The sequence below is a fragment of the Bolinopsis microptera genome, chromosome 5 (genome assembly GCF_026151205.1).
Source record: "Bolinopsis microptera isolate Bmic1 chromosome 5, MBARI_Bmic_1.0, whole genome shotgun sequence".
NCBI classification, from domain to species: Eukaryota; Metazoa; Ctenophora; class Tentaculata; order Lobata; family Bolinopsidae; genus Bolinopsis; species Bolinopsis microptera.
Genome location: NC_087076.1, coordinates 1,332,390 through 1,359,987, shown reverse-complemented (window position 1 = coordinate 1,359,987; position 27,598 = coordinate 1,332,390). Strand labels below are relative to the sequence as shown.

Below are 27,598 nucleotides of genomic sequence, written 5' to 3'. Positions count from 1 at the left end.
CATATTATACAGTAATTTTACCAAAACCCATAATCATGGGTAGAGTGGACCGCTGCCAGTGTCTCTCTTTCCCAAACAAAAGGAAATGATATTAATTTGATTGACCGTTCTCAAATGCAAAATGATACCGAGAATGAAATCAGTCGCTCGCTTTTCCCATTTTCCCAGGGACAAGGGTGGTAGTTATTACTAATTGAACAAGCTGAAGTTTATTGAATCTTCATTGCCGAGTACAGCTGCCTTTGGGTAGTTTTTCTTAATCTATTACAATTGTAAATGAATGGGAAAAGCGAGCGACCGATTTCATTCTCGGTATCATTTTGCATTTGAGAACGGTCAATCAAAGTAATATCATTTCCTTTTGTTTGGGAAAGAGAGACACTGACAGCGGTCCACTCTACCCATGATTATGGGTTTTGGTAAAATATCATCTCTTTTTGATTATAATGTCAGGGTACTTTATAAAGTCGAAATATAAACTGATATCTTCATTAATAAGTATGGTGGCCGAGGTGGGTCATTGTAAATTATTTCAAAATAAATTTAGAAAACCAAAAAAAACCAAAAAATAACCAAACTTTAAAAAAATAAACCAAAAATAAATTTAAAAAAAAACAAAAAAAAAACTAAACTAAAAAAAACTTAAAAAAACCAAAAAAAAAACAATTTAAAACAATAAAAAACCAAAACAAAAAAAAAAACAAAAAAAATTAAAAAAAAACCAAAAAAAATTCAAAACAAAAATGAAATCGCTCCATATGGCCGAAATGTGCCATCAGCAGTCCTCACTGCGCGCCACAAAGAACGTACGTTGCGCGCGCGCGCAGATGTCTACAATTGTACCAAATGGCGATCGCGCTAACGCGTGCTTATTGTTCCCTCACGTGTAGTCTGATCCAGTTATTATTATCCACCTATTATTGTCCTCAGGTGAAATATATATGGCATACCGATAAACTCCTGTATTTGACGTGTGATTTAAGCGTGCTTGAAAACGACTGCAGACATTAGGTTATTGAGATTGAGTTCAGCATCTTGCCCGGCCCCATTGGCCGGACAAATCTCTATATAAATTTGTGTTCAAAGTTGGGAGATTACTTGGGCTTTTTATATTTTGTAGGATGATGTTAGCAGTGAAACAAAAATGTCATCAAAGTCAATAATTTAATAATCAGACCCATATATAAAACAACCAAGTATATGTTATAATTTAACAAAACATTGTAGTAGGATGATGTTAGCAGTGAAACAAACATTTTATCATAATAACTTACTTCGTATTCTAATCCTTAGAAAAGAATTGTACCAACTTTATAATTTACGGAGTTTAACATTTAAACTTTTAAGTTAACTTGAAATCCTTATAACATGATTTTATGGGTAATGGCTGGCTGTACCGAAGAAAAACCAGTACAAAAACCAACAGAAGAATCAAACCCACATATAAAACAACCAAGTAAATGTTATAATTTAACAAAACATTGTAGTTCTGCTAAAAAGAATTCAATGTTAAAATTTAATGTTAAAAATTGAATGTTAAAAATCTAAAAATCAATTTCATGCGTTTAATCGAGGTTTAAATGTGTTTAACCAACCAAGTAAATGTTAGTACAAAAACCAACAGAAGCTTTTTTACGATATTTATAACTAAACGTTCTTTATTAATAAAATCTCGGCCTCAACGAGACGGAAATTATCAAAATCTGGTATCTCGATAGACCGCTTCCCTTATTCGTGTGTATTCCGCTTTAACCCCACTTAACTGAAGTTCCTGAAACGGGTAAATATTTTAGCAAAAACGTTGCCTAACTATTACATGTTCATAGCCAGTCATTATTACGTGTTCATAGCCAGTCATCGGAGTAAGATATATATATTCCAGTTGCTTTTAGAACAATTTTATCTCAGATAACGATGTTTAATAAAATGATGCAAAGACTTATTTCGAAGATCTAATCAACACCGACTTTTAATGTGTAGGAGTACAGCTACAAAATATATATATATATACGACAAACGATAACAATTAATATGAGAGGGGAAGTAGGATGCATTTGAAGACACTTACTGCTATCCGAGGGAGAGCAGCAACGAGGTATTCAGACGCCAACTCCGAATTAATTTTAATACCAGTAAAAACGTTGGACAAAATATCAGCGTCAGTGAAACTCTCTATATCCTTGTCAGAAAGCATGATTCCACACTCCTGAATGATAAATAATACCTGATAATTAATAAGAGAGGGGAAAATAAATAAAAATTGGGCCCAGATAATGGGTTTTCTGTCTGCTAATTTGTATAGCTATGATTGGGTTGTTTTTGTTTGCTAATTTATCTGATTGCGTTAGCCAACACTGTTGACGGTTTTTAGTAAAGAATAATTCATTGGATCTAATCAAACTAACCTCTCCGCCGTACTCTTCTGGGCACGAATACACATGCTCAGGGATTGTTCCTGATGGAAGTTCCACGTTGCGCTGCTTTCTTCCCCTGAACAGATTTATTAGATTATTAGATATGCACTTAAAGAGGCCTCATGTAGCCTCCAGGCTCGAAAAACCCCGAAAAACCCCGACACACCCCGAAAAACCCCGACACACCCCGACACACCCCGACATATCCCGACAAACCCCGACAAACCCCGACGTGTCGAGATATGTCAGGGTATGTCGGATTATGTCAGTTTGCCCCAATAATTTCAAACCCCGACACACGCCGAAATATCCCGACAAACCCCGACATATCCCGACAAACTTCGACAAACCCCGACAAACCCCGACACACCCCGACAAACCCTGACAAACCCCGACAAACCCCGACGTGTCGAGATATGTCGTATCATGTCGGGCCAACCGGCTACACGAGGCCTTTAAAGACATCCTATATGTTGTTTCTATTCTTGAATGTTTTCAGTAATTTCGTATTGCAGTTTACTATAAATTTATAATCCTACCTCATATTGTTATGGTTCTCCCTGAATTCGTCGAGATAACGTTCGACAACAGGTATGAACACACCAGCAATTAAATCCCTGTCATACTCGCAACTTGAATCATACAGACCGTCTTGATCAATCTCTCTAAGTACGTGACGAAAACCATCACAAACCTTTTCGCGGACCTGTCAGCATTTTTTACTTGGAAAATGGGGACAAACTATGGTATAAGTAAGGAAACGGACTTTGCTTTGCCTATGTTTGTTTCTTGTCGACAAATAATTGTTTTGAAAACGGTTGTGACCTAAGAAGTGAGCAAGATCTAACCAGATTTAGCAAACATTTCACTCCAACTATTGCCTACCTGCCTCCACAATCGTTCTATTTTGTTGGCAGTAGAAGGACCAAGTATCGTTGTAATCTCCTTGTCAACATTTTTCAGTTGCAATAGAGTTTTCTGAAAAACAAGAGTGAAAACAAGCAGAATCCTGCGGTCTAACACCATAGCTTTAAGGTACGTATTGAAATTTAATATGGAAACAGCATTTGTAGCAGACATGGCACAGGGACAGTAGGCAGTAGAATATATAAAAAACGCCTTGGAAAATTAACTCACGTGTACAGCTGCAGCATGGACGGTCTCAGTTCCTTTGTCAAATCGAAGCATTTGCGGTAAAACTCTAGATTCCAGCAGATGGTCAAACAAAATACGTCCAATAACTTCACTGTCTCTATTAGACCGCCCAATGTACAAGAAGATGATTTTCCTACTGTAAGTATCAAGGGCCCTGTGAAAAATTAAAAAGAATTAATAACGCTAGCATATCGCCCGACCTAAGAACCAACTTTATAAATATAATGAAATCTTATCATGATGATCAGCAATGTTTAAATTATGAATTACTTTAATTTTAAGCATCCCTCCCCATCACCTCTTAATAAAATACACTGCTAAAAATACATTGTTTAACTGTTTCATACTCAACAGCTATAAATTCACCCTTCTCCCAAAAGTCTTCCTCCGAGCTTTTCTCCCTGTTACATGATAGATAAGATTTGTTTGATTTGTTCAAGCTCCCCGTCAAGATTGAAGGGCCTTAATTTTGCTCACATCATTTCTACAGTCTAAAACTTATATCATAGTTTGGTTATATTCTGTGTTTAAGCCCCTTGCCAAAATTAAAAGATCGGTACCACGCTATAGTCTATACACTCTACAGGGGCAGAACACCAAATAGGTGCTACAGTATAGTGATATAACTGATTGGCTGATAAGGGGGAAATCTTATCCAATGCTGTGCTCCCATACTGTCACATGATGCACTCAATCTCATCACGTAGTGTGTGCGCTCATGTCACGTGACAATATTCAGTCAGGTGCACCGTGCACACACTCAATCATGGTTATACAACATACACATGATATGCGCCCAGAAATGCCCAGCAGGGTTATCTTTCTAGCTGATGTTGACAGTGGGATTACCCGTTTAATCCCGCCCCTTATGAGCCATCCCGCCCCTTTCAAAACATCATGAAGGAATTTATAAGTTGTGGGATGGTATAAAAACAATTAGAGCTCAGCAATGGCATGTTTTCACACAAACAAGAAATGTAACATACCCATATATTTTGAGGTCGAATTGGCAGTTGGCATCCCCACTTAACTTGTCATGGCCATCCAGACTCCATAAGTAGTTTGGCCCCTTGCTGAAGAAGGTCTTCTTAGGCCTCTTATTCTTGAACTTTGGAGTGCGCATAACAACACCTTGTGGATCAACTAACCTTAGTGTATTCATAACATCATCTCTCGATACGAAGAGGCCTTGAGACCTGCAACAAGGAACAGTGAATATACTGAATATTGATAAATAAGGTGTATACATACACATATATGCATTATACCGTTCCTTAACATCGTGATGCCATTGTTTTAATACTACTTCAAGGCGCCTCAATTATTATAAAAATGTTTACTCCTTTTTTCATTGACGTGTTTAAATATTTTAACTTGTTACATTAACACTACAAATTTGCCCTTTTTAGTGTACCTTAGTTTTTCAGTCACATCCCGGTATCCTAATTGGCCCGAACTTTCGTTAACAACATTCTGTACCGCCGTCAGCAAAGTATGATCATCAACATCATTGTGTCGTTTAATGTTCCAGTGATTCAGCATTCTGCAAAGCACTTATTAGTGAAACTTTTAGTTTTACTGAAAATGTTTTGTTTTACTCAATCAATCCATGTGTATTGTGTACACATATGCACAACAGATTTTTGTTTTTAATATGTGGTCATTTGGTAAAGTATAAGTTTCGGTGTTAATCTTTAGTTCAAATACCAGTGAGGTAGATCGTAGAGGGCTGAGGGAGTGGAAGGTTTTTCGTCAGAAATATGAAAATTCAAAACCCATTCGATATGTTCATAGTAACTTGACTAGACTTAAACGCACTTGTGTGCTCATGAGTGTAATGAAGGAGGGTCCAATAAGGGTTAAATACACGGCGCAATTCTGCAACGTTTTACGTTGACATAGCAAAACTGAACTGCACATTGAATGAGGGTCCAATAGGGGCGCGAGCAATTTTGCTATGTAAATATAACAAAATTGCGCCCCGCATTAGACCCTCGTTCATTGCATCTATGAGCACACATGCAGTAATGAACAGTAAACACGATTTCCATTAATTTACAATGTTCATTGTCTGCATTATACCTTTTTACAGTGCGTTCTGAATAAGCCCTGTAGTTGGGGAACTTCTTTGGCAGGAGTGAAGTAATCTCGCTGCAAGTATAGTTGGATGCTCTTGAAGCCTCCAAAAAGTGTCTCAGATCTTCGTCTCCCATCCATGCTGGACCATCCATGACATATACCTATATTTTATGTTCTCATGTTGTGAAATTATTCATGGGACAAAGCAATATCACAAATTACTTTGCAATAATGTCCTAGTTGCACACAATATTTTGATGATATTCAACTTCATTATTTGTTATTTGGTAATGCAGAAGGTATTTTAACAGTATTAATACCCTACTATATAATGAAGATCATCAAAAGGCACTGAAAGAAAAATTTTTATTTTTTTGAAAGAAAAATTTTTATTTACCACAAAACAATCAAAACATAATGTTATATTCATAAATAAAATCAAATTTCAATTTCAACCACATATACAGTACGCCGCGCACACAGCCACTATTTTGGTGGGCGTTCTTATAGTTCTACTGTTCCATATCTTCCAAAGATGGATACTAGGCTCAGGTTACTTGGCTCAGATCTCGTGTCTTCTGATGCTTTGAGAGGGCCTGACATGGTTCAGATCTCGAGCCTTGGGTCGGATCTCGATGTTTGAGGATCGTATCCTTTTCGGCACGCTTTGTAAACACATAAGCTTGTTAGATCAGATCTTGCGAAAGGCACCTGAGACCTTGTCATCTATTAGTACGCTTGTTATACAGATCGGATCAATACATAAGAAAGAGAGATGGTGGTCGCAGAATCTAATTATGATTGTCTTCAGCAAGTACATCCGCTGACAAAGAGGAGCTCAACTACTTCTGGAGTCTGGACACAGACGGTGTCCTCAACACCCGGAGAAAGGATCGAGATACCCTACTACCTCTACCTGGAGATGCCAGAGGTACAGAATCAAGAAATGTCCTGCTCATGTAATCCTTGACCATGGAGATCAGTCCTTGGCCAGCGGTGCCAAACCTCATTCCCACGACCCTGACAACTTAAAGTTAAACTAGAGCGGTATTTGGAAACCTGTTTATCTTTTAGTTATTTCTAACTGACGATTGGGTTCAGTTGTCGTTTCAAAGTTAATTAGGTAAACTGATTGGGTTTTTAATTATTTTCCCAAGCTACCCTGTCTAGGAAAAGTCCAAATTGGGTTCAGTTGTCCGGTAGCCTTTGAGGAGCTATAAAATAATGACATAATACATCTTACAATATCATACATTTAAAACACCATGAGGAGAAGTTAAACATAACTTTCGAGATACAAATCGAAAAGTTCAAACATCCAGACAAGATATTACTTACTATTAAGTATATGTGCTCCCAAAAAGTCTTAACGGCCATCTAACACCATGCTAGTAGCCAGCTGTTACGGTAATAGCCCAGCCCTCTTACACCCCTCTAATAGCCATAACACCACCAGTAGTTATCAGGTATAATCCACGATTCTGCCTTCACTGATTATCAACCAGTGTCCAAAATTATTTAATAAAGGATATTAACATCACACCATTTATCCCCAATCGACGAAGATCATATTCCAAATGTCTTCAAAAACTACAGACCATTGTCAAACCTTGAGAAAATTGATTGAAAGAAAAGGCTACAGGAGCAATGAGCATGTAATGATAATCTCAATTTTCCAGACTCTACTTCTGGACAATATGCTTACAAAAGAGATCATAAATGGGTACTCCACATCAAAGAGAATACATGAAAACATAATTAGTAATCAAATTACACATCAAAAAGATAACTAAATAGGGTGAAAAGGAGTTTCGAAATGCAACAATAATACTAAAAAACAACCTAGGTATTTTTGTGAAAATATGACAGTATCTGCTTTAGCGCTCGATTTTCATACCACGGTGTAAATTTTCGAAAATATGCGCGGCGCGCCTAAAATTTTGGTTCTATTAAAAATAAATTTTTTGGTCAAAATTATATTTAATATATTGAAATTAGTTGTTATTACAGATATATGTTAAAATATTTCCAAAATATAGAATATAAGTACCCAAAATAAAAATCCAAAAAAGTGTTAAAATTTTGACTTTTTTGCGCGCATTTTATTTTGGGTACTTATATTCTATATTTTGGAAATATTTTAACATATATCTGTAATAACAACTAATTTCAATATATTAAATATAATTTTGACCAAAAAATTTATTTTTAATAGAACCAAAATTTTAGGCGCGCCGCGCATATTTTCGAAAATTTACACCGTGGTATGAAAATCGAGCGCTAAAGCAGATACTGTCATATTTTCACAAAAATACCTAGGTTGTTTTTTAGTATTATTGTTGCATTTCGAAACTCCTTTTCACCCTATTTAGTTATCTTTTTGATGTGTAATTTGATTACTAATTATGTTTTCATGTATTCTCTTTGATGTGGAGTACCCATTTATGATCTCTTTTGTAAGCATATTGTCCAGAAGTAGAGTCTGGAAAATTGAGATTATCATTACATGCTCATTGCTCCTGTAGCCTTTTCTTTCAATCAATTTTCTCAAGGTTTGACAATGGTCTGTAGTTTTTGAAGACATTTGGAATATGATCTTTGTCGATTGGGGATAAATGGTGTGATGTTAATATCCTTTATTAAATAATTTTGGACACTGGTTGATAATCAGTGAAGGCAGAATCGTGGATTATACCTGATAACTACTGGTGGTGTTATGGCTATTAGAGGGGTGTAAGAGGGCTGGGCTATTACTGTAACAGCTGGCTACTAGCATGGTGTTAGATGGCCGTTAAGACTTTTTGGGAGCACATATACTTAATAGTAAGTAATATCTTGTCTGGATGTTTGAACTTTTCGATTTGTATCTCGAAAGTTATGTTTAACTTCTCCTCATGGTGTTTTAAATGTATGATATTGTAAGATGTATTATGTCATTATTTTATAGCTCCTCAAAGGCTACCGGACAACTGAACCCAATTTGGACTTTTCCTAGACAGGGTAGCTTGGGAAAATAATTAAAAACCCAATCAGTTTACCTAATTAACTTTGAAACGACAACTGAACCCAATCGTCAGTTAGAAATAACTAAAAGATAAACAGGTTTCCAAATACCGCTCTAGTTTAACTTTAAGTTGTCAGGGTCGTGGGAATGAGGTTTGGCACCGCTGGCCAAGGACTGATCTCCATGGTCAAGGATTACATGAGCAGGACATTTCTTGATTCTGTACCTCTGGCATCTCCAGGTAGAGGTAGTAGGGTATCTCGATCCTTTCTCCGGGTGTTGAGGACACCGTCTGTGTCCAGACTCCAGAAGTAGTTGAGCTCCTCTTTGTCAGCGGATGTACTTGCTGAAGACAATCATAATTAGATTCTGCGACCACCATCTCTCTTTCTTATGTATTGATCCGATCTGTATAACAAGCGTACTAATAGATGACAAGGTCTCAGGTGCCTTTCGCAAGATCTGATCTAACAAGCTTATGTGTTTACAAAGCGTGCCGAAAAGGATACGATCCTCAAACATCGAGATCCGACCCAAGGCTCGAGATCTGAACCATGTCAGGCCCTCTCAAAGCATCAGAAGACACGAGATCTGAGCCAAGTAACCTGAGCCTAGTATCCATCTTTGGAAGATATGGAACAGTAGAACTATAAGAACGCCCACCAAAATAGTGGCTGTGTGCGCGGCGTACTGTATATGTGGTTGAAATTGAAATTTGATTTTATTTATGAATATAACATTATGTTTTGATTGTTTTGTGGTAAATAAAAATTTTTCTTTCAAAAAAATAAAAATTTTTCTTTCAGTGCCTTTTGATGATCTTCATTATATAGTAGGGTATTAATACTGTTAAAATACCTTCTGCATTACCAAATAACAAATAATGAAGTTGAATATCATCAAAATATTGTGTGCAACTAGGACATTATTGCAAAGTAATTTGTGATATTGCTTTGTCCCATGAATAATTTCACAACATGAGAACATAAAATATAGGTATATGTCATGGATGGTCCAGCATGGATGGGAGACGAAGATCTGAGACACTTTTTGGAGGCTTCAAGAGCATCCAACTATACTTGCAGCGAGATTACTTCACTCCTGCCAAAGAAGTTCCCCAACTACAGGGCTTATTCAGAACGCACTGTAAAAAGGTATAATGCAGACAATGAACATTGTAAATTAATGGAAATCGTGTTTACTGTTCATTACTGCATGTGTGCTCATAGATGCAATGAACGAGGGTCTAATGCGGGGCGCAATTTTGTTATATTTACATAGCAAAATTGCTCGCGCCCCTATTGGACCCTCATTCAATGTGCAGTTCAGTTTTGCTATGTCAACGTAAAACGTTGCAGAATTGCGCCGTGTATTTAACTCTTATTGGACCCTCCTTCATTACACTCATGAGCACACAAGTGCGTTTAAGTCTAGTCAAGTTACTATGAACATATCGAATGGGTTTTGAATTTTCATATTTCTGACGAAAAACCTTCCACTCCCTCAGCCCTCTACGATCTACCTCACTGGTATTTGAACTAAAGATTAACACCGACACTTATACTTTACCAAATGACCACATATTAAAAACAAAAATCTGTTGTGCATATGTGTACACAATACACATGGATTGATTGAGTAAAACAAAACATTTTCAGTAAAACTAAAAGTTTCACTAATAAGTGCTTTGCAGAATGCTGAATCACTGGAACATTAAACGACACAATGATGTTGATGATCATACTTTGCTGACGGCGGTACAGAATGTTGTTAACGAAAGTTCGGGCCAATTAGGATACCGGGATGTGACTGAAAAACTAAGGTACACTAAAAAGGGCAAATTTGTAGTGTTAATGTAACAAGTTAAAATATTTAAACACGTCAATGAAAAAAGGAGTAAACATTTTTATAATAATTGAGGCGCCTTGAAGTAGTATTAAAACAATGGCATCACGATGTTGAGGAACGGTATAATGCATATATGTGTATATATACACCTTATTTATCGATATTCAGTATATTCACTGTTCCTTGTTGCAGGTCTCAAGGCCTCTTCGTATCGAGAGATGATGTTATGAATACACTAAGGTTAGTTGATCCACAAGGTGTTGTTATGCGCACTCCAAAGTTCAAGAATAAGAGGCCTAAGAAGACCTTCTTCAGCAAGGGGCCAAACTACTTACGGAGTCTGGATGGCCATGACAAGTTAAGTGGGGATGCCAACTGCCAATTCGACCTCAAAATATATGGGTATGTTACATTTCTTGTTTGTGTGAAAACATGCCATTGCTGAGCTCTAATTGTTTTTATACCATCCCACAACTTATAAATTCCTTCATGATGTTTTGAAAGGGGCGGGATGGCTCATAAGGGGCGGGATTAAACGGGTAATCCCACTGTCAACATCAGCTAGAAAGATAACCCTGCTGGGCATTTCTGGGCGCATATCATGTGTATGTTGTATAACCATGATTGAGTGTGTGCACGGTGCACCTGACTGAATATTGTCACGTGACATGAGCGCACACACTACGTGATGAGATTGAGTGCATCATGTGACAGTATGGGAGCACAGCATTGGATAAGATTTCCCCCTTATCAGCCAATCAGTTATATCACTATACTGTAGCACCTATTTGGTGTTCTGCCCCTGTAGAGTGTATAGACTATAGCGTGGTACCGATCTTTTAATTTTGGCAAGGGGCTTAAACACAGAATATAACCAAACTATGATATAAGTTTTAGACTGTAGAAATGATGTGAGCAAAATTAAGGCCCTTCAATCTTGACGGGGAGCTTGAACAAATCAAACAAATCTTATCTATCATGTAACAGGGAGAAAAGCTCGGAGGAAGACTTTTGGGAGAAGGGTGAATTTATAGCTGTTGAGTATGAAACAGTTAAACAATGTATTTTTAGCAGTGTATTTTATTAAGAGGTGATGGGGAGGGATGCTTAAATTAAAGTAATTCATAATTTAAACATTGCTGATCATCATGATAAGATTTCATTATATTTATAAAGTTGGTTCTTAGGTCGGGCGATATGCTAGCGTTATTAATTCTTTTTAATTTTTCACAGGGCCCTTGATACTTACAGTAGGAAAATCATCTTCTTGTACATTGGGCGGTCTAATAGAGACAGTGAAGTTATTGGACGTATTTTGTTTGACCATCTGCTGGAATCTAGAGTTTTACCGCAAATGCTTCGATTTGACAAAGGAACTGAGACCGTCCATGCTGCAGCTGTACACGTGAGTTAATTTTCCAAGGCGTTTTTTATATATTCTACTGCCTACTGTCCCTGTGCCATGTCTGCTACAAATGCTGTTTCCATATTAAATTTCAATACGTACCTTAAAGCTATGGTGTTAGACCGCAGGATTCTGCTTGTTTTCACTCTTGTTTTTCAGAAAACTCTATTGCAACTGAAAAATGTTGACAAGGAGATTACAACGATACTTGGTCCTTCTACTGCCAACAAAATAGAACGATTGTGGAGGCAGGTAGGCAATAGTTGGAGTGAAATGTTTGCTAAATCTGGTTAGATCTTGCTCACTTCTTAGGTCACAACCGTTTTCAAAACAATTATTTGTCGACAAGAAACAAACATAGGCAAAGCAAAGTCCGTTTCCTTACTTATACCATAGTTTGTCCCCATTTTCCAAGTAAAAAATGCTGACAGGTCCGCGAAAAGGTTTGTGATGGTTTTCGTCACGTACTTAGAGAGATTGATCAAGACGGTCTGTATGATTCAAGTTGCGAGTATGACAGGGATTTAATTGCTGGTGTGTTCATACCTGTTGTCGAACGTTATCTCGACGAATTCAGGGAGAACCATAACAATATGAGGTAGGATTATAACTTTATAAATTTATAGTAAACTGCAATACGAAATTACTGAAAACATTCAAGAATAGAAACAACATATAGGATGTCTTTAAAGGCCTCGTGTAGCCGGTTGGCCCGACATGATACGACATATCTCGACACGTCGGGGTTTGTCGGGGTTTGTCAGGGTTTGTCGGGGTGTGTCGGAGTTTGTCGGGGTTTGTCGAAGTTTGTCGGGATATGTCGGGGTTTGTCGGGATATTTCGGCGTGTGTCGGGGTTTGAAATTATTGGGGCAAACTGACATAATCCGACATACCCTGACATATCTCGACACGTCGGGGTTTGTCGGGGTTTGTCGGGATATGTCGGGGTGTGTCGGGGTTTGTCGGGGTTTTTCGGGGTGTGTCGGGGTTTTTCGGGGTTTTTCGAGCCTGGAGGCTACATGAGGCCTCTTTAAGTGCATATCTAATAATCTAATAAATCTGTTCAGGGGAAGAAAGCAGCGCAACGTGGAACTTCCATCAGGAACAATCCCTGAGCATGTGTATTCGTGCCCAGAAGAGTACGGCGGAGAGGTTAGTTTGATTAGATCCAATGAATTATTCTTTACTAAAAACCGTCAACAGTGTTGGCTAACGCAATCAGATAAATTAGCAAACAAAAACAACCCAATCATAGCTATACAAATTAGCAGACAGAAAACCCATTATCTGGGCCCAATTTTTATTTATTTTCCCCTCTCTTATTAATTATCAGGTATTATTTATCATTGGGGGGGGTGTCACGTCCGTCTATGTCCGCTTGTCTCATAGAATCCAAAAAGGACAGGACATAGGCGGACATAGGCGGACATAGGCGGACATAGACGGACATAGGCGGACATAGACGGACATAGGCGGACATTGGCGGACATAGACGGACATATACGGACATTAATGGACACCTAAATTGCTAAATAAAATGTTCAATTTTTGCTGTTATAGGGGGATCATGTTTTTTGTCCGTTCGGTACCCTATATTTTCAAAACGGACAAAAAATAGAGCGGACAAAAATGGACAAAAACGGACAAAAATGGAAATAACATTCAGATGCTTCCTCCTCCTACTCTTCCACCTCCTCCTCCTGGGTCTTCCTGATCTTCCTCAGTCCTCTTCCTCCTCCCCTCCTCAGTCCTCCTCCTCGTCCTCAGTCCTCCTCATCAGTCCTCAACAGTTCTCCTCCTCCCCAGTCCTCCTCCTCCTCCTGAGTCCTCCTCCTGGGTCCTCCTCCTGGGTCCTCCTCCTCCTCTTCCTCCTCAGTCCTCAGTCCTCCTCCTCATCCTTCTCCTCAGTCCTCCATCCTCCTCCTCAGTCCTCCCCCAGTCCCCCTCCTCCTCCTATTCAGCCATCCTCCTCCTCCTCCTCCTCAGTCCTCCTCCTTCTCAGTCCTCCTCTTCCCTGTCAGTCATCCTCCTCAGCAATCCTCCTCAGTCCTCCTCCTGAGTCCTCCTCCTCCTGAGTCCTCCTCCTCCTCTTCATCCTCCTACTCTTCCTCCTCGGTCCTGGGTCCTCCTCCTCCTGGGTCCTCCTCCTCATCCTTCTCATCAGTCCTCCTCCTCCCCAGTCCTCTCCCAGTCCCCCTCCTTCTCCTCCTATTCAGTCCTCCTCCTCCTCCTCCTCCTCCTCCTCCTCCTCCTCCTCCTCCTCCTCAGTTCTCCTCAGTCCTCCTTCTCATTTCTCCCAAGTCCTCCTCCTGAGTCCTCCTCCTCCTCTCCCTCCTGAGTCCTCCTCCTCCTCCCTCTCAGTCATCCTCCTCAGTCATCCTCCTCAGCCATCCTCCCCAGCCATCCTCCTCAGCCATCCTCCTCAGTACTCCTCAGTCCTCCTCCTTCTCAGTCATCGTCAGTCCTCCTCCTCAGTCCTCCTCAGTCCTCCTCCTCCTCCTGGGTCCTCCTCCTGATCCTCCTCCTCCTCCTCCTCCTGGGTCTTCCTGATCCTCCCCAGTCCTCTTCCTCCTCCCCTCCTCAGTCCTCCTCTTACTCCTCCTCCTCGTCCTCAGTCCTCCTCATCAGTCCTCAACAGTCCTACTCCTCCCCAGTCCTCCTCCTCCTCCTGGGGCCTTTTCCTGGGTCCTCCTGGGTCCTCCTCGTCCTGGGTCCTCCTCCTCCTGGGACTCATGGGCACATATTAGGTGCGATGGGTGCGGGATCGCACAATTTACCGTTTTCCGCACACTTCCGCATAATTTATTGTTTTCCGCACATTTCCGCACATTTTGTGATTATCTGCATATTTCCGCATAATCTAGCATTTTCCGCGTAATTTTGCATAATTTTGAAATTTTCGCGTTAAGATTTTCGAGTGTAAAAACTAAAATATGTTAAAAGTCGGGCCCTTTTATATAATAGGACCGTGACTCAGGCCCTTTCGGGACCCTGACCCAGGCCCTTTCGGGACCGTGACCCAGGCCCTTTTGGAACTCATGCTTAGGCCACGTGACCCGGTTACCACGTGACCGAGGCCCTTTCGGGACCGTTACCCAGGCCCTTTCGGGACCCTGACTCAGGCCCTTTCGGGACCGTGAACCAGGCCGTTCTGGAACCCTCGTCGTTACCGTACTTCGATTATAGTGTATCAGTTATCATTCGTAACTTCACCACATTTGATTACTCTATATCAGGGGTTGAAGTTGTTGAGTAGATTCTATGATCCAAAGTAGGTGATAATAAATCAAGAGGCTTGCATTTGAACATATTGACATGAGTGCAGAGTTGAACCTGTACGGAACCTAGTAGTTTCAGTTCCTTGTTTAACATACCGTACAGCAAGGACACCCATTACTTTAACCCGGCGAGGCACATAGCTCACTCTGCAACTCCGTGTCAAATGTTTCATATATACTAGCCGAATTCACAAGATATATACTTGTGTTTGAGAAGCGCTACTAGAACTGCTTCCTTTCCCTTCAGTATCCCATAATAGAAGAAGTAGGTGTAAAGGGTAATGAGCTTTATTCGTTGTAGAATGTAGCGTAGGCTTTATTGTGGGCTTAATGGATCTTGGATCAAATGGTTCACAAGTACTGACAATCAATGCCAACAAGCGTGTCACATATTTGCGATCACGCATGGGATCTGATCGACTCTATCAAGAGGCGTCTTCAAACAACTGTCTCCTGATCTCTACCAGATCAAGTCACTGTTCTCAGATAACTGAATCTCAATATAGGTTCAATCATAGTCTTAGTAAAGAACTACACCCTCAGTAACACATAAACAGACCTATTTTTTATAAGAGCGGCGGTTATACGTTTAGAATTTCCAAAGTCCTTGAGAAAATGCAAAAGAAAACCGCACAATTCCCGCACAAATTTCGAAAAATCGCCGCACATTTGCCGCATAATTGGTTAAAATTTACCGCACCTTACCGCACATTTTACCTTTATAGTCGGGTGCGGTACCGCATAATTTCGATTTTTTTACCGCACCTAATATGTGCCTCTGCTGAGGTCCTGGGTCCTCCTTCTCCTCCTCAGTCCTTCTCCTCCTCCTCAGTCCTCTTCCTCCTCTTCCTCCTCCTCCTCCCTCTCAGTCATCCTCCTCAGCCTTCCTCCTCCTCCTCCTAGGTCCTCCTTCTGGGTCCTCCTCCTCCTCCTCCTCCTGGGTCTTCCTGATCCTTCTCCTCCCTCTCAGTCATCCTCCTCAGTCATCCTCCTCAGTCATCCTCCTCAGCCATCCTCCCCAGCCATCCTCCTCAGCCATTCTCCTCAGTACTCCTCAGTCCTCCTCCTTCTCAGTCATCGTCAGTCCTCCTCCTCAGTCCTCCTCCTCCTCCTGGGTCCTCCTCCTCCTCCTGGGTCCTCCTGGGTCTTCCTGATCCTCCCCAGTCCTCTTCCTCCTCCCCTCCTCAGTCCTCCTCCTACTCCTCCTCCTCGTCCTCAGTCCTCCTCATCAGTCCTCAACAGTTCTCCTCTTCCCCAGTCCTCCTCCTCCTCCTGGGGCCTTTTCCTGGGTCCTCCTCCTGGGTCCTCCTCCTCCTGGGTCCTCCTCCTCCTGGGTCCTCCTCCTCCTGGGTCCTCCTTCTCCTCCTCAGTCCTTCTCCTCCTCCTCCTCAGTCCTCTTCCTCCTCCTCCTCCCTCTCAGTCATCCTCCTCCGCCATCCTCCTCAGCCATCCTCCTCAGTCCTCCTCCTTCTCAGTCCTCCTCCTGAGTCCTCCTCCTCCTCAGTCATCCTCCTCAGTTCTCCTCCTCCTCCTCCTAGGTCCTCCTTCTGGGTCCTCCTCCTCCTCCTCCTTCTGGGTCCTCCTGAGTCCTCCTCCTCCTCAGTCATCCTCCTCAGTTCTCCTCCTCCTCCTCCTAGGTCCTCCTCCTGGGTCTTCCTGATCCTTCTCCTCCCTCTCAGTCATCCTCCTCAGTCATCCTCCTCAGTCATCCTCCTCAGCCATCCTCCTCAGCCATCCTCCACAGTACTCTTCAGTACTCTTCAGTACTCTTCAGTCCTCAAAATGTTTGTCCGCTAATGTCCACCAATGTCCGCTAATGTCCACCAATGTCCGTCCAAGTCCGCCAATGTCCGTCCGGGTCCGCCAATGTCCGTCCGAGTCCGCCAATGTCCGTCCAAGTCCGCCAATGTCCGTCCGTGTCCGCCAATGTCCCAAAAAACACGTCCGTTGTCTCATAGAATCCAAAAAGGACAGGACATAGGCGGACATAGACGGACATGACACCCCCCCCATCATTCAGGAGTGTGGAATCATGCTTTCTGACAAGGATATAGAGAGTTTCACTGACGCTGATATTTTGTCCAACGTTTTTACTGGTATTAAAATTAATTCGGAGTTGGCGTCTGAATACCTCGTTGCTGCTCTCCCTCGGATAGCAGTAAGTGTCTTCAAATGCATCCTACTTCCCCTCTCATATTAATTGTTATCGTTTGTCGTATATATATATATTTTGTAGCTGTACTCCTACACATTAAAAGTCGGTGTTGAATAGATCTTCGAAACAAGTCTTTGCATCATTTTATTAAACATCGTTATCTGAGATAAAATTGTTCTAAAAGCAACTGGAATATATATATATATCTTACTCCGATGACTGGCTATGAACACGTAATAATGACTGGCTATGAACATGTAATAGTTAGGCAACGTTTTTGCTAAAATATTTACCCGTTTCAGGAACTTCAGTTAAGTGGGGTTAAAGCGGAATACACACGAATAAGGGAAGCGGTCTATCGAGATACCAGATTTTGATAATTTCCGTCTCGTTGAGGCCGAGATTTTATTAATAAAGAACGTTTAGTTATAAATATCGTAAAAAAGCTTCTGTTGGTTTTTGTACTAACATTTACTTGGTTGGTTAAACACATTTAAACCTCGATTAAACGCATGAAATTGATTTTTAGATTTTTAACATTCAATTTTTAACATTAAATTTTAACATTAAATTTTAACATTGAATTCTTTTTAGCAGAACTACAATGTTTTGTTAAATTATAACATTTACCTGGTTGTTTTAACATTTACTTGGTTGGTTAAACACATTTAAACCTCGATTAAACGCATGAAATTGATTTTTAGATTTTTAACATTCAATTTTAAACATTAAATTTTAACATTGAATTCTTTTTAGCAGAACTACAATGTTTTGTTAAATTATAACATTTACTTGGTTGTTTTATATGTGGGTTTGATTCTTCTGTTGGTTTTTGTACTGTTTTTTCTTCGATACAGCCAGCCATTACCCATAAAATCATGTTATAAGGATTTCAAGTTAACTTAAAAGTTTAAATGTTAAACTCCGTAAATTATAAAGTTGGTACAATTCTTTTCTAAGGATTAGAATACGAAGTAAGTTATTATGATAAAATGTTTGTTTCACTGCTAACATCATCCTACTACAATGTTTTGTTAAATTATAACATATACTTGGTTGTTTTATATATGGGTCTGATTATTAAATTATTGACTTTGATGACATTTTTGTTTCACTGCTAACATCATCCTACAAAATATAAAAAGCCCAAGTAATCTCCCAACTTTGAACACAAATTTATATAGAGATTTGTCCGGCCAATGGGGCCGGGCAAGATGCTGAACTCAATCTCAATAACCTAATGTCTGCAGTCGTTTTCAAGCACGCTTAAATCACACGTCAAATACAGGAGTTTATCGGTATGCCATATATATTTCACCTGAGGACAATAATAGGTGGATAATAATAACTGGATCAGACTACACGTGAGGGAACAATAAGCACGCGTTAGCGCGATCGCCATTTGGTACAATTGTAGACATCTGCGCGCGCGCGCAACGTACGTTCTTTGTGGCGCGCAGTGAGGACTGCTGATGGCACATTTCGGCCATATGGAGCGATTTCATTTTTGTTTTGAATTTTTTTTGGTTTTTTTTAAATTTTTTTTGGTTTTTTTTTTTTTTTTGGTTTTTTATTGTTTTAAATTGTTTTTTTTTTGGTTTTTTTAAAGTTTTTTTTAGTTTAGTTTTTTTTTTGTTTTTTTTTAAATTTATTTTTGGTTTATTTTTTTAAAGTTTGGTTATTTTTTGGTTTTTTTTGGTTTTCTAAATTTATTTTGAAATAATTTACAATGACCCACCTCGGCCACCATAAATAAGGAGGAAGTTTCAACGATTTCGAAATCTATCCTTTAAAAACATTTCCTTGTGTTTAGGGAAGCATATCGGTCGATCACTGACTGAATATGCCACTTAATACTCATTCAAGTTGGCATTAAATTCATATATAATGACATTTAACTGTCGTGGCAAAGCAGAATTTGTTGGAAATCACGAATGAGCAAAATTCTCACCTTTCGCACGTGCAAACTTTGAGCAGACGTTGCGTGCGCATCCAATATTGAATCGCCGTAAATTTTTGCATGTAATTGTTTTATATATAGCTTGATAAGCATGCAAAGTTTCAAAGTATTTCAAGAAGAACTGTAATCACAACGGCACTCTAAAGTTGACAGAAAATGACGAAAACAGCAATTTTCAGTGATTTTAGCGATTTTCTATCAATTTGGGCGTGTCCCAACGTGTGCAACTTTTCGATTTTCAACTTTAAAACTAGCCTATGACACAATTTATACCTATAGGAAGCAGAACTGAGCTCCACAACCCAAGGCATGGCCCAACACCAGAGAATACTAAATCGCAAAATTGACGTTTTTATAAAATAATTCTTCAAAAAAGCACAAACTTCAATGACGAATATCATTATGAAGGAGCAAGCTAGAAAAACTTTCCGTTAGATTTTCAGAATGCTTGAACAATTATCTAAGATGAAATGAGGAACCTGCCAAACCCCAGGACACCAGGAGGATACCACCGGCAAAGCGGCTAATAGTACCCTCCGGTCTGTGTTGTACCGAAGAAGCTGAGTTAATCGATCATGACTCAGCTTACCAGCCAAGAGGCAAAATCTGAGCGGCACCAAGGGTTCAGAGAGTGTCATTTCAGCTTCTCCGGTGCTGGATGCCCTGGGGTTTCACATGCGCCGTAGCAAAATAAATATAAAAACACACGCACACAATTTTTTTATTCTTTTAGATAATACGTCGAATAAAGTCAGTGGATATAGAGTAATAAATTGCACATAAGATGGAGAGAAAAAGGAGAGATACTACTGGTTTTAAATGTGACTCTATATCAATACTAGTAGTGGAGATAACTCCACTAGCTACAACTTGTGAAATAAAGGGTAAAGGTAAGGCACGGCTGAATTTTCGAGAAAATAAATAAACAAGAGTGTATAGTGGATCCAGAACTTTGGGTATAAAATGGTCATCAAGGTATAACGTCTTTAAGGCACCGTATAATATCCGATTTTTCACCTAATAAGAAAAGCTTAAGATGTTTAAGATATCGCTCCCAGAATAGGGGTTCCTTGTTCTGGAAACTCCTTCCAATAAACCAACAGCAAACCGAGTTTATGAAGTTAACACTTTTATCTCTGTGATTTAAGCAAATCAAATAGTGGCGATATGGGTCGTCATAATTTGCGTCAATATTCGATCTAATAAACAGATTTACTCCCTGTAGGAAAGAGCTTGTGGCTGGACAGTCAATAAATATGTGAGAGATAGTTTCGAGGTTGTGATTACATAACGAGCAATTGGACTATCTTTTTCAATCTTCATTTTATATCTCATGTACCGACAAGTACTAATCCGGTGAAGGAGCTTATATTGGTACTGAATAAGTTTGAAGTTATTTGAGAAAGAAGTAAAAATATCCGTAAAAATACTAATCCAATCAATATCCGTTAAGGAGAGGTTAGCACTCCAGTTCCTCATTGGAGGAAGGGTGCTGGGATCTAAACGCTTAGACATGGTATCTCTAATGTTTCTACCTTTGATAGTGAGAGGAGTATCTCTAGAGTTGGGGGTATTCCTACCTCTCCAAAAGCGAAGTGAAAGTTGGGTATCGATAAATGTAATGTTACTTGTAAACGTATCGGTATTATTAAATCGACGTATTCCCAATTTTATACTCGCATATTGAGTCGAAGAGATTATACTACTTGTTTGGCCCCACTTTCTCAGAAATTGCTGGAAACTTAAGAGGTTACCTTCCTCTGAAACGAAATCAGAAAGATAGATGATATTTCTATCAATAAGAATATCGTTCCAGAGCTTGGAGCCAATGTCCGTTATTACGTCGCTTCCCCACACACAGTGGTTGACTGTACTGTTACTTGACTGTGAAGAAATAGACTTCCAAAGCTTATAATGGCGAAGTAGGTTAAAGGTAAAACCAGTATTCTTTAATGTGAGACAGTTTTCTATACACACAGTTGGTATATTTGGGTGTAAAAGCTGATTGATGATAATATTTTTCCAGGCATGTTGGAAATTAGGATCGATAACTTTTCCTATAAGTGACACTTTTAAACCTATAATAAAATCGTTAGTATAGAAGAGACCTAGACCCCCACATTCACGAGGACGGTTAACTTGATGACGTCATCAAGGGGTGTTTATGACGTCATATAATTTTTTTATACAATGTAAACTAAAGTATAAACAATTATTTGCAAGACCTGTGGTCGGAAATGGCTGTATCTTTTATACTTTTGAATCTATGGACAATTAAATACAGGCTACAATTGACTGGCAAAGCGTCTATCCCTGAATATATGTATATATGTATCACGACAATCTATCGTAAAACAGGGGTTCTAGAAAACCCACTTCCCGATGCTCCTGAAACCTGAAACTTTTTTTGCAGTCGATTTGGTCAACGTCTAGACGCCCTGAAAAATTTCAGATCTCTAACTCAATTTTAACATGGTTTTTAAGGCACCTGAATATGGCGATTTTGGGTTTTTTACCGAATTTCGTATAACAGTGCTGGCAAGTATTTTTACTATTTTATGCGAATTTCTTAAAAATCTCAACATAACTATTTTTATTCCTGTCATCTTTGACATCAAATTAGAATGTTTTGAACTAAAAATAAATCTGCTGAACGACTTCCGATGAGTCTTAATGCCTGAAAAACTCCTGCCGGAGGCGGCGGCCGGAGTGCACGCTTCGCGTGCACGAAAGAGGCTTCCGACGAGTACTAAAGGGGTTATAATAGTAAAGGGGGTATAATAGTAAAGGGGGTACAATAGTAAAGGGGGTACATAGTATACCCCCAATAAAGACACCGCTCGTGCTTGCCAGCACTGTGATCACGACAATCTATCGTAAAACAGGGGTTCTAGAAAACCCATTTCCCGATGCTCCTGAAACCTGAAACTTTTTTTGCAGTCGATTTGGTCAACGTCTAGACGCCCTGAAAAATTTCAGATCTCTAACTCAATTTTAACATCACGACAATCTATCGTAAAACAGGGGTTCTAGAAAACCCATTTCCCGATGCTCCTGAAACCTGAAACTTTTTTTGCAGTCGATTTGGTCAACGTCTAGACGCCCTGAAAAATTTCAGATCTCTAACTCAATTTTAACATGGTTTTTAAGGCACCTGAATATGGCGATTTTGGGTTTTTTACCGAATTTCGTATAACAGTGCTGGCGAGTATTTTATGCAAATTTCTTAAAAATCTCAACATAACTATTTTTTATTCCTGTCATCTTTGACATCAAATTAGAATGTTTTGAACTAAAAATAAATCTGCTGAACGACTTCCGATGAGTCTTAATGCCTGAAAAACTCCTGCCGGAGGCGGCGGCCTTCGGCCGCCGCCTCCGGCCGGAGTGCACGAAAGAGGCTTCCAACGTGTACCAAAGGGGGTATAATAGTAGAGGGGGTATAATAGTTAAGGGGGTATAATAGTAAAGGGGGTACAATAGTAAAGGGGGTACATAGTATACCCCAAATAAAGACACCGCTCGTGCTTGCCAGCACTGTGATGACTAATGAGAGAGAGAGAGCAAGCCCCGTAACTCTTGCCGTTCTGCTCAAGCAATTTTATGTAACATTTGTGGTACAAAACCATCAATTAAACCACTTACCACCGGCCGATTTAAAAAAAATTTTCTTATGGGCTTCATCAGAGTTTTGTCGGCACTATACCGAAAAAACCAGTCCCGTAACTCTTACCGCTTTTTTTGTATAACCGACCGGAAATTACACACAGACGATCAGACAGACAGACAGACAGACAGACAGACAGACAGACAGACAGACAGACAGACAGACAGACAGACAGAGTACAGACAGACAGACAGACAGACAGACAGACAGACAGACAGACAGACAGACAGACAGACACACACACACACACACACACACACACACACACACACACACACACACACACACACACACACACACACACACACACACACACACACACACACACACACACACACACACACACACACACACACACACACACACACACACACACACACACACACACACACACACACACACACACACACACACACACACACATATTCTGGTGTTATTAAGGTGACTAGTGTAACCCGTGCCTTCGGCCGGGAGTTTACTGTCACAGTTGCAATGTAAAAGTATACAACCGCATTATATATTTGATATCACGCATAACGCTGTCTTATGAAAGTATGAAATCTCCCTACAGTTGAAACAAAGCGGCCGCAAGAGTGAGCTCTAAGCGTATAGTATTACGTGGGGCTAAACTAATTACGGTACATGTTATCCTCCTCGTTCTCTCTTCCATCCATTTATGTCACATTTCTGGAACAAAATCATTAATTAAACCACTTACCAACGGCCGATTTTTAAAAAATTTGCTTATGGGCTTCCTCAGAGTTTTGTCAGCACTATACCGAAAAAACCATTCCTGTAACTATTACCGTTTTTTTGTGTAACCGTTCGGAAATTACACAGACACACAGACACACAGACACACACATTCTGGTGTTATTAAGTTGATAGCGAGTACAAATACAATGGCGGCGTTCGTGCTTGCAAGCACTGTGATAAGTGCATATATCATGATTCTGAACACATTGCAAAAGATTTGATCTCGATTCATGAAGTTTGAAAGAAGTCACTGCAATAAACGCAAGTTGGGGAGTGTGCTTTCTGTGGAGATATAACCTGCGCCTTTGCCTTTATAAAAGTACCGAGGCGCCATCTTAGGGGGGCACCAAATCGTCGTTTGAATATAGGACAATTTGGAAAAAATTAACGATCTCGGGCTATAAGGCTGTAATATAATTTTAATGGCCAAGTTTGATGGAGTACATTCTAAAAATGTTACAGTAACATTCTTACATTTTTTGTGCATTGCGGATTGTGGTACAATTTAGTCTCATGAAATTTGGTTTACAACAATTTTAGTCAAAAGTTTGACTAAATTTATGGTAGACTAAATTTTTCGTTCTTAAGGTAGTCTAAAACATATATTTTAGTTTACTGTCTTTTGAACCACCGATGAAAATGATCAGAGAACGAGAGATGGACCACGACAATTTGAATGATCAGACAATAGTTGCAATGTAGTATTTACTATTGCCTTTTTGCTGATATACTGTCAATTTACTTATAAAGCAATGTATTCCAGTAACGAAGGGGTGACAGACAATGACTTGCGCAAAACGCTTCAACAACTTCACTCGGAGAGTGAGTGTAAGAGAACAAGTAACCTGCTTATCCTTCTCCTGAGAAATTCAACAACTTACAGTTCCAAAACATCTGTATCATGATCCACTATCCTGTATTATAATAGACATTATGTTCAGGGGTTTTCAAAAATAACTGATTTTAGAGCACATGCCAGCAAAAGCCGCAGCTGGAAGGTTTAGCATCTTCAGACAAAATTAATACTGTGTTCAAGTTAATTGCGAACAATAAACTATTTGAGTAGTAGAAGGACCGAAGGGGTAGGGCCAAAGCTCAAGATATGAAATTTCCTATGCGCGTAAGTTCAAAACTATTAGTATTACAAAATATCTGAAGATTGGGTTGACCGATGAAACTAAAATGTGGAATGTAGAAGTCCTCTGAAACGTTTTATTTGAGGATACAAACAGAAGTAGATTCACGTGTAGATTGGTGATAATACAATGAAATGCAATCCTTCGACTATCATTTGAAGCTTAGATTTTGTGCTACCTTACCGGACTTAATTTGAACGGAAATTAATTGGACGCAAGCGTTAGAAGAAAGTCTGTCCGTTTACGGGTCCGTCCAAGTCAAAGTCCGTTCAAATGTTTTCCCAAAATAATTCCACTATGAAGTTATTGTCCAGGATATTAATACTGTTAGTTTTAATTTTGGATTTTAAATGGTTTTGGATGCCTTCGAGCGTTCACACACACACACACACACATACACGAGGGGGGGGGGGGTTGGGTCTTGATTACGGTTGATTACGGAGGGGGGAGGGAGTAAAAATTGCTAAAATATTGATTAGGTAATATGTGAACGACCCCATATTAGGTACTCATTTATTCAAATTTCAAAGACTGATTATGCCTGTCAAACTGGCACTGAAATTTCCAAACGTATTTGTAAATTTGTTGTAACTCTTACAGCGTTTAGAGTCTTTCTGTTTCATTTTTAGTGTATAAAGTCAATTTAAAACTGCATCATATGGTTGTAGTAAATCAATAATACATTTTTTACCATACATTTCATATTCCATGCTTGAAAAAAGTTGTTAACATATTTGTGACTGTATTACTTATTCTTAAGACATTTTTAAATTGTTCATTCTTTTTAACATTTAAGAAAATTATTCATGCTTTATAATTATAAGAGAGATTGTTTTTGTTTTATTATCAACTCAAACTTGGTTTAAACTTTAACACAGGGCTATTACTAATTCGCCCGCCTTAAAATTATTAACCTAACCAAACATGGGACTCTCGTTAAGGCAGCGTCCTGTGCACTTAATTCTTCCTGATCGCGTGCATTTGCACTTTCTGGGACATTTCTTTTTGCCGATTGAGTCGTCAATAAAGATATATAAAAAGTTATAAAATTAAATAAACAGTCTGAGAGTCGGACTGCGTACAGTACACATTAATAGTATGAAACATGAAAGGACATTTCTTTGTTCGTCGATATTATGATCATATTACTGTGAACAGGTGAACTGCATAAATCAAAATTAAATATTGTTCCTACTTGTAACTTGAATTTGTACGAATTATGACCGATATTAATAACCATTTCTCATTTTCATTTCAAATCATTTCATGGCAACTAATTTTAGAAGGAATTACTCGGTACTACTTACTTACTTATGTTACTTATGTGATGCTTTAGCTGCGCTGCAGCAGGGCCATCAACTGAAATGACCACCCTTATGCTTTACTTCGGACAACCATGGCTTTATAGTCACGGCATGTAACCGGCACTTACAGGAAACCGAAGGATCAAGTCTAACGCCAGCGACGGTTAAGGTATTATACCACACTTTCTTCGCCCGAAGCTTCACTGTATTGATCATGTACAGCTCCTCATTTAACCCTCACACACGATTTCTCGAGCATTCGGCTGAGTAGACCGGGGGGCTGCATAGGTCCAACGGAACCCTTAGCAGAGCGTCAACGACGCTCACCCCATGGCTAGCGGCACAGACGGGAATCGAACCTGGGACCCTGTGAATGCGAGGCATTTCACAAGCAAGCTGACTAACGAACTGCGCCACATAGCCATACATATAATAATACTCATATATATAACTAATATATATATATATATTAGACCGGTTCATAAAACAAAAATGTTCTTGAATAATTACCAATATGTTCTTATCTGTTGATCCTTAGGTTCAAATACCACCAAAAAATATTTCAAGTTCCAACTCTTCCATCTTAGTCCCGCTCCGGCCACGCCCATATTTTATTGGTTTCTTATACAGGTAAAATATCTAGAATCGGCTTTTTTAGTATGAAGGAGTAATGTTGGCTGTTTAAGATTCGTTATTCAAATATAAATGTCATAAAGGCATTTGTTTAATGTGGGTTTTAATTTCTGGTGATGATGAGAACCACGCCCTTTGATGACCACGCCCATTTTAGAAAAATAAGTCATAAAAATTTCGGAAAACCGTATTTTTTGAGTTTTATTTAATGGTTTTGATGTATAACCCTCTATGAATGAAAGATACTGATTTTTTGAAAAGAATCAAAATTATATAATAGCAAACAACATATATCACACAACATATATCACTGTTTAATACAGCTTCTTCAGATCTTCTTTAGTCTTCAGGGAATACTTTCGGCAATGGGATTCCACAACGAGCATCAGCTCTTGGTACGACGCTTCAGTCCTGGTGATGCGGGTATTGAAGCGAGTAGCAAGAGCTAATGCTCGTTCCGAGGAATCGTTTATTGGAGTTAGATTCCTTAAAGCTGCTTGTACAAGGAGAAATTCAGGGGCTTCATTCCAGTTATCATCGTTGAGGAATTCTAAGGAAACACCAAGGAGGTCGAAAAGCACTCTTGATCTTCCACCGACGAAATCCTCAAGGATAGACTCGCTGGTGAGTGTAGGAAGCGTTGGTTTCCTTATCACAATTTCTTCCGAAGGTATCTGAAGAAGGTATATCTTCTTAGCTAATCCAGATCGTCTCTCCAGGGATATATCTGTGTTGAAGAGGGCGATGGCGATGTTCTCCTCTGTGAGGTACCACGTATGTCGGTTGAGGACTGCAAGGGTTT

The 27,598-nt window shown here is 39.5% G+C and overlaps 2 protein-coding genes across 2 annotated transcripts; one reads left to right on the top strand and one right to left on the bottom strand.

Moving 5' to 3' along the window:
* Positions 1–1,569: 1,569 nt before the first annotated feature.
* LOC134815582 (uncharacterized) lies at positions 1,570–5,797 on the bottom strand. The gene is made up of 9 exons (XM_063824125.1): positions 5,652–5,797; positions 4,984–5,112; positions 4,556–4,765; positions 3,552–3,723; positions 3,300–3,392; positions 2,954–3,120; positions 2,406–2,490; positions 2,069–2,206; positions 1,570–1,771 (listed from the first exon to the last, which is right to left on the bottom strand). The coding sequence occupies exons 1-9, from the start codon at positions 5,780–5,782 to the stop codon at positions 1,697–1,699; spliced, it is 1,200 nt and encodes a 399-aa protein (XP_063680195.1). The 5' UTR covers positions 5,783–5,797; the 3' UTR covers positions 1,570–1,696.
* Positions 5,798–9,652: 3,855 nt separating this feature from the next.
* Positions 9,653–18,440, top strand: LOC134815581 (uncharacterized). The gene is made up of 9 exons (XM_063824124.1): positions 9,653–9,806; positions 10,346–10,474; positions 10,693–10,902; positions 11,734–11,905; positions 12,065–12,157; positions 12,337–12,503; positions 12,975–13,059; positions 17,206–17,343; positions 17,643–18,440. Exons 1-9 carry the CDS (start codon positions 9,658–9,660, stop codon positions 17,715–17,717), a joined length of 1,218 nt encoding a protein of 405 aa, XP_063680194.1. The 5' UTR covers positions 9,653–9,657; the 3' UTR covers positions 17,718–18,440.
* Positions 18,441–27,598: the final 9,158 nt, after the last annotated feature.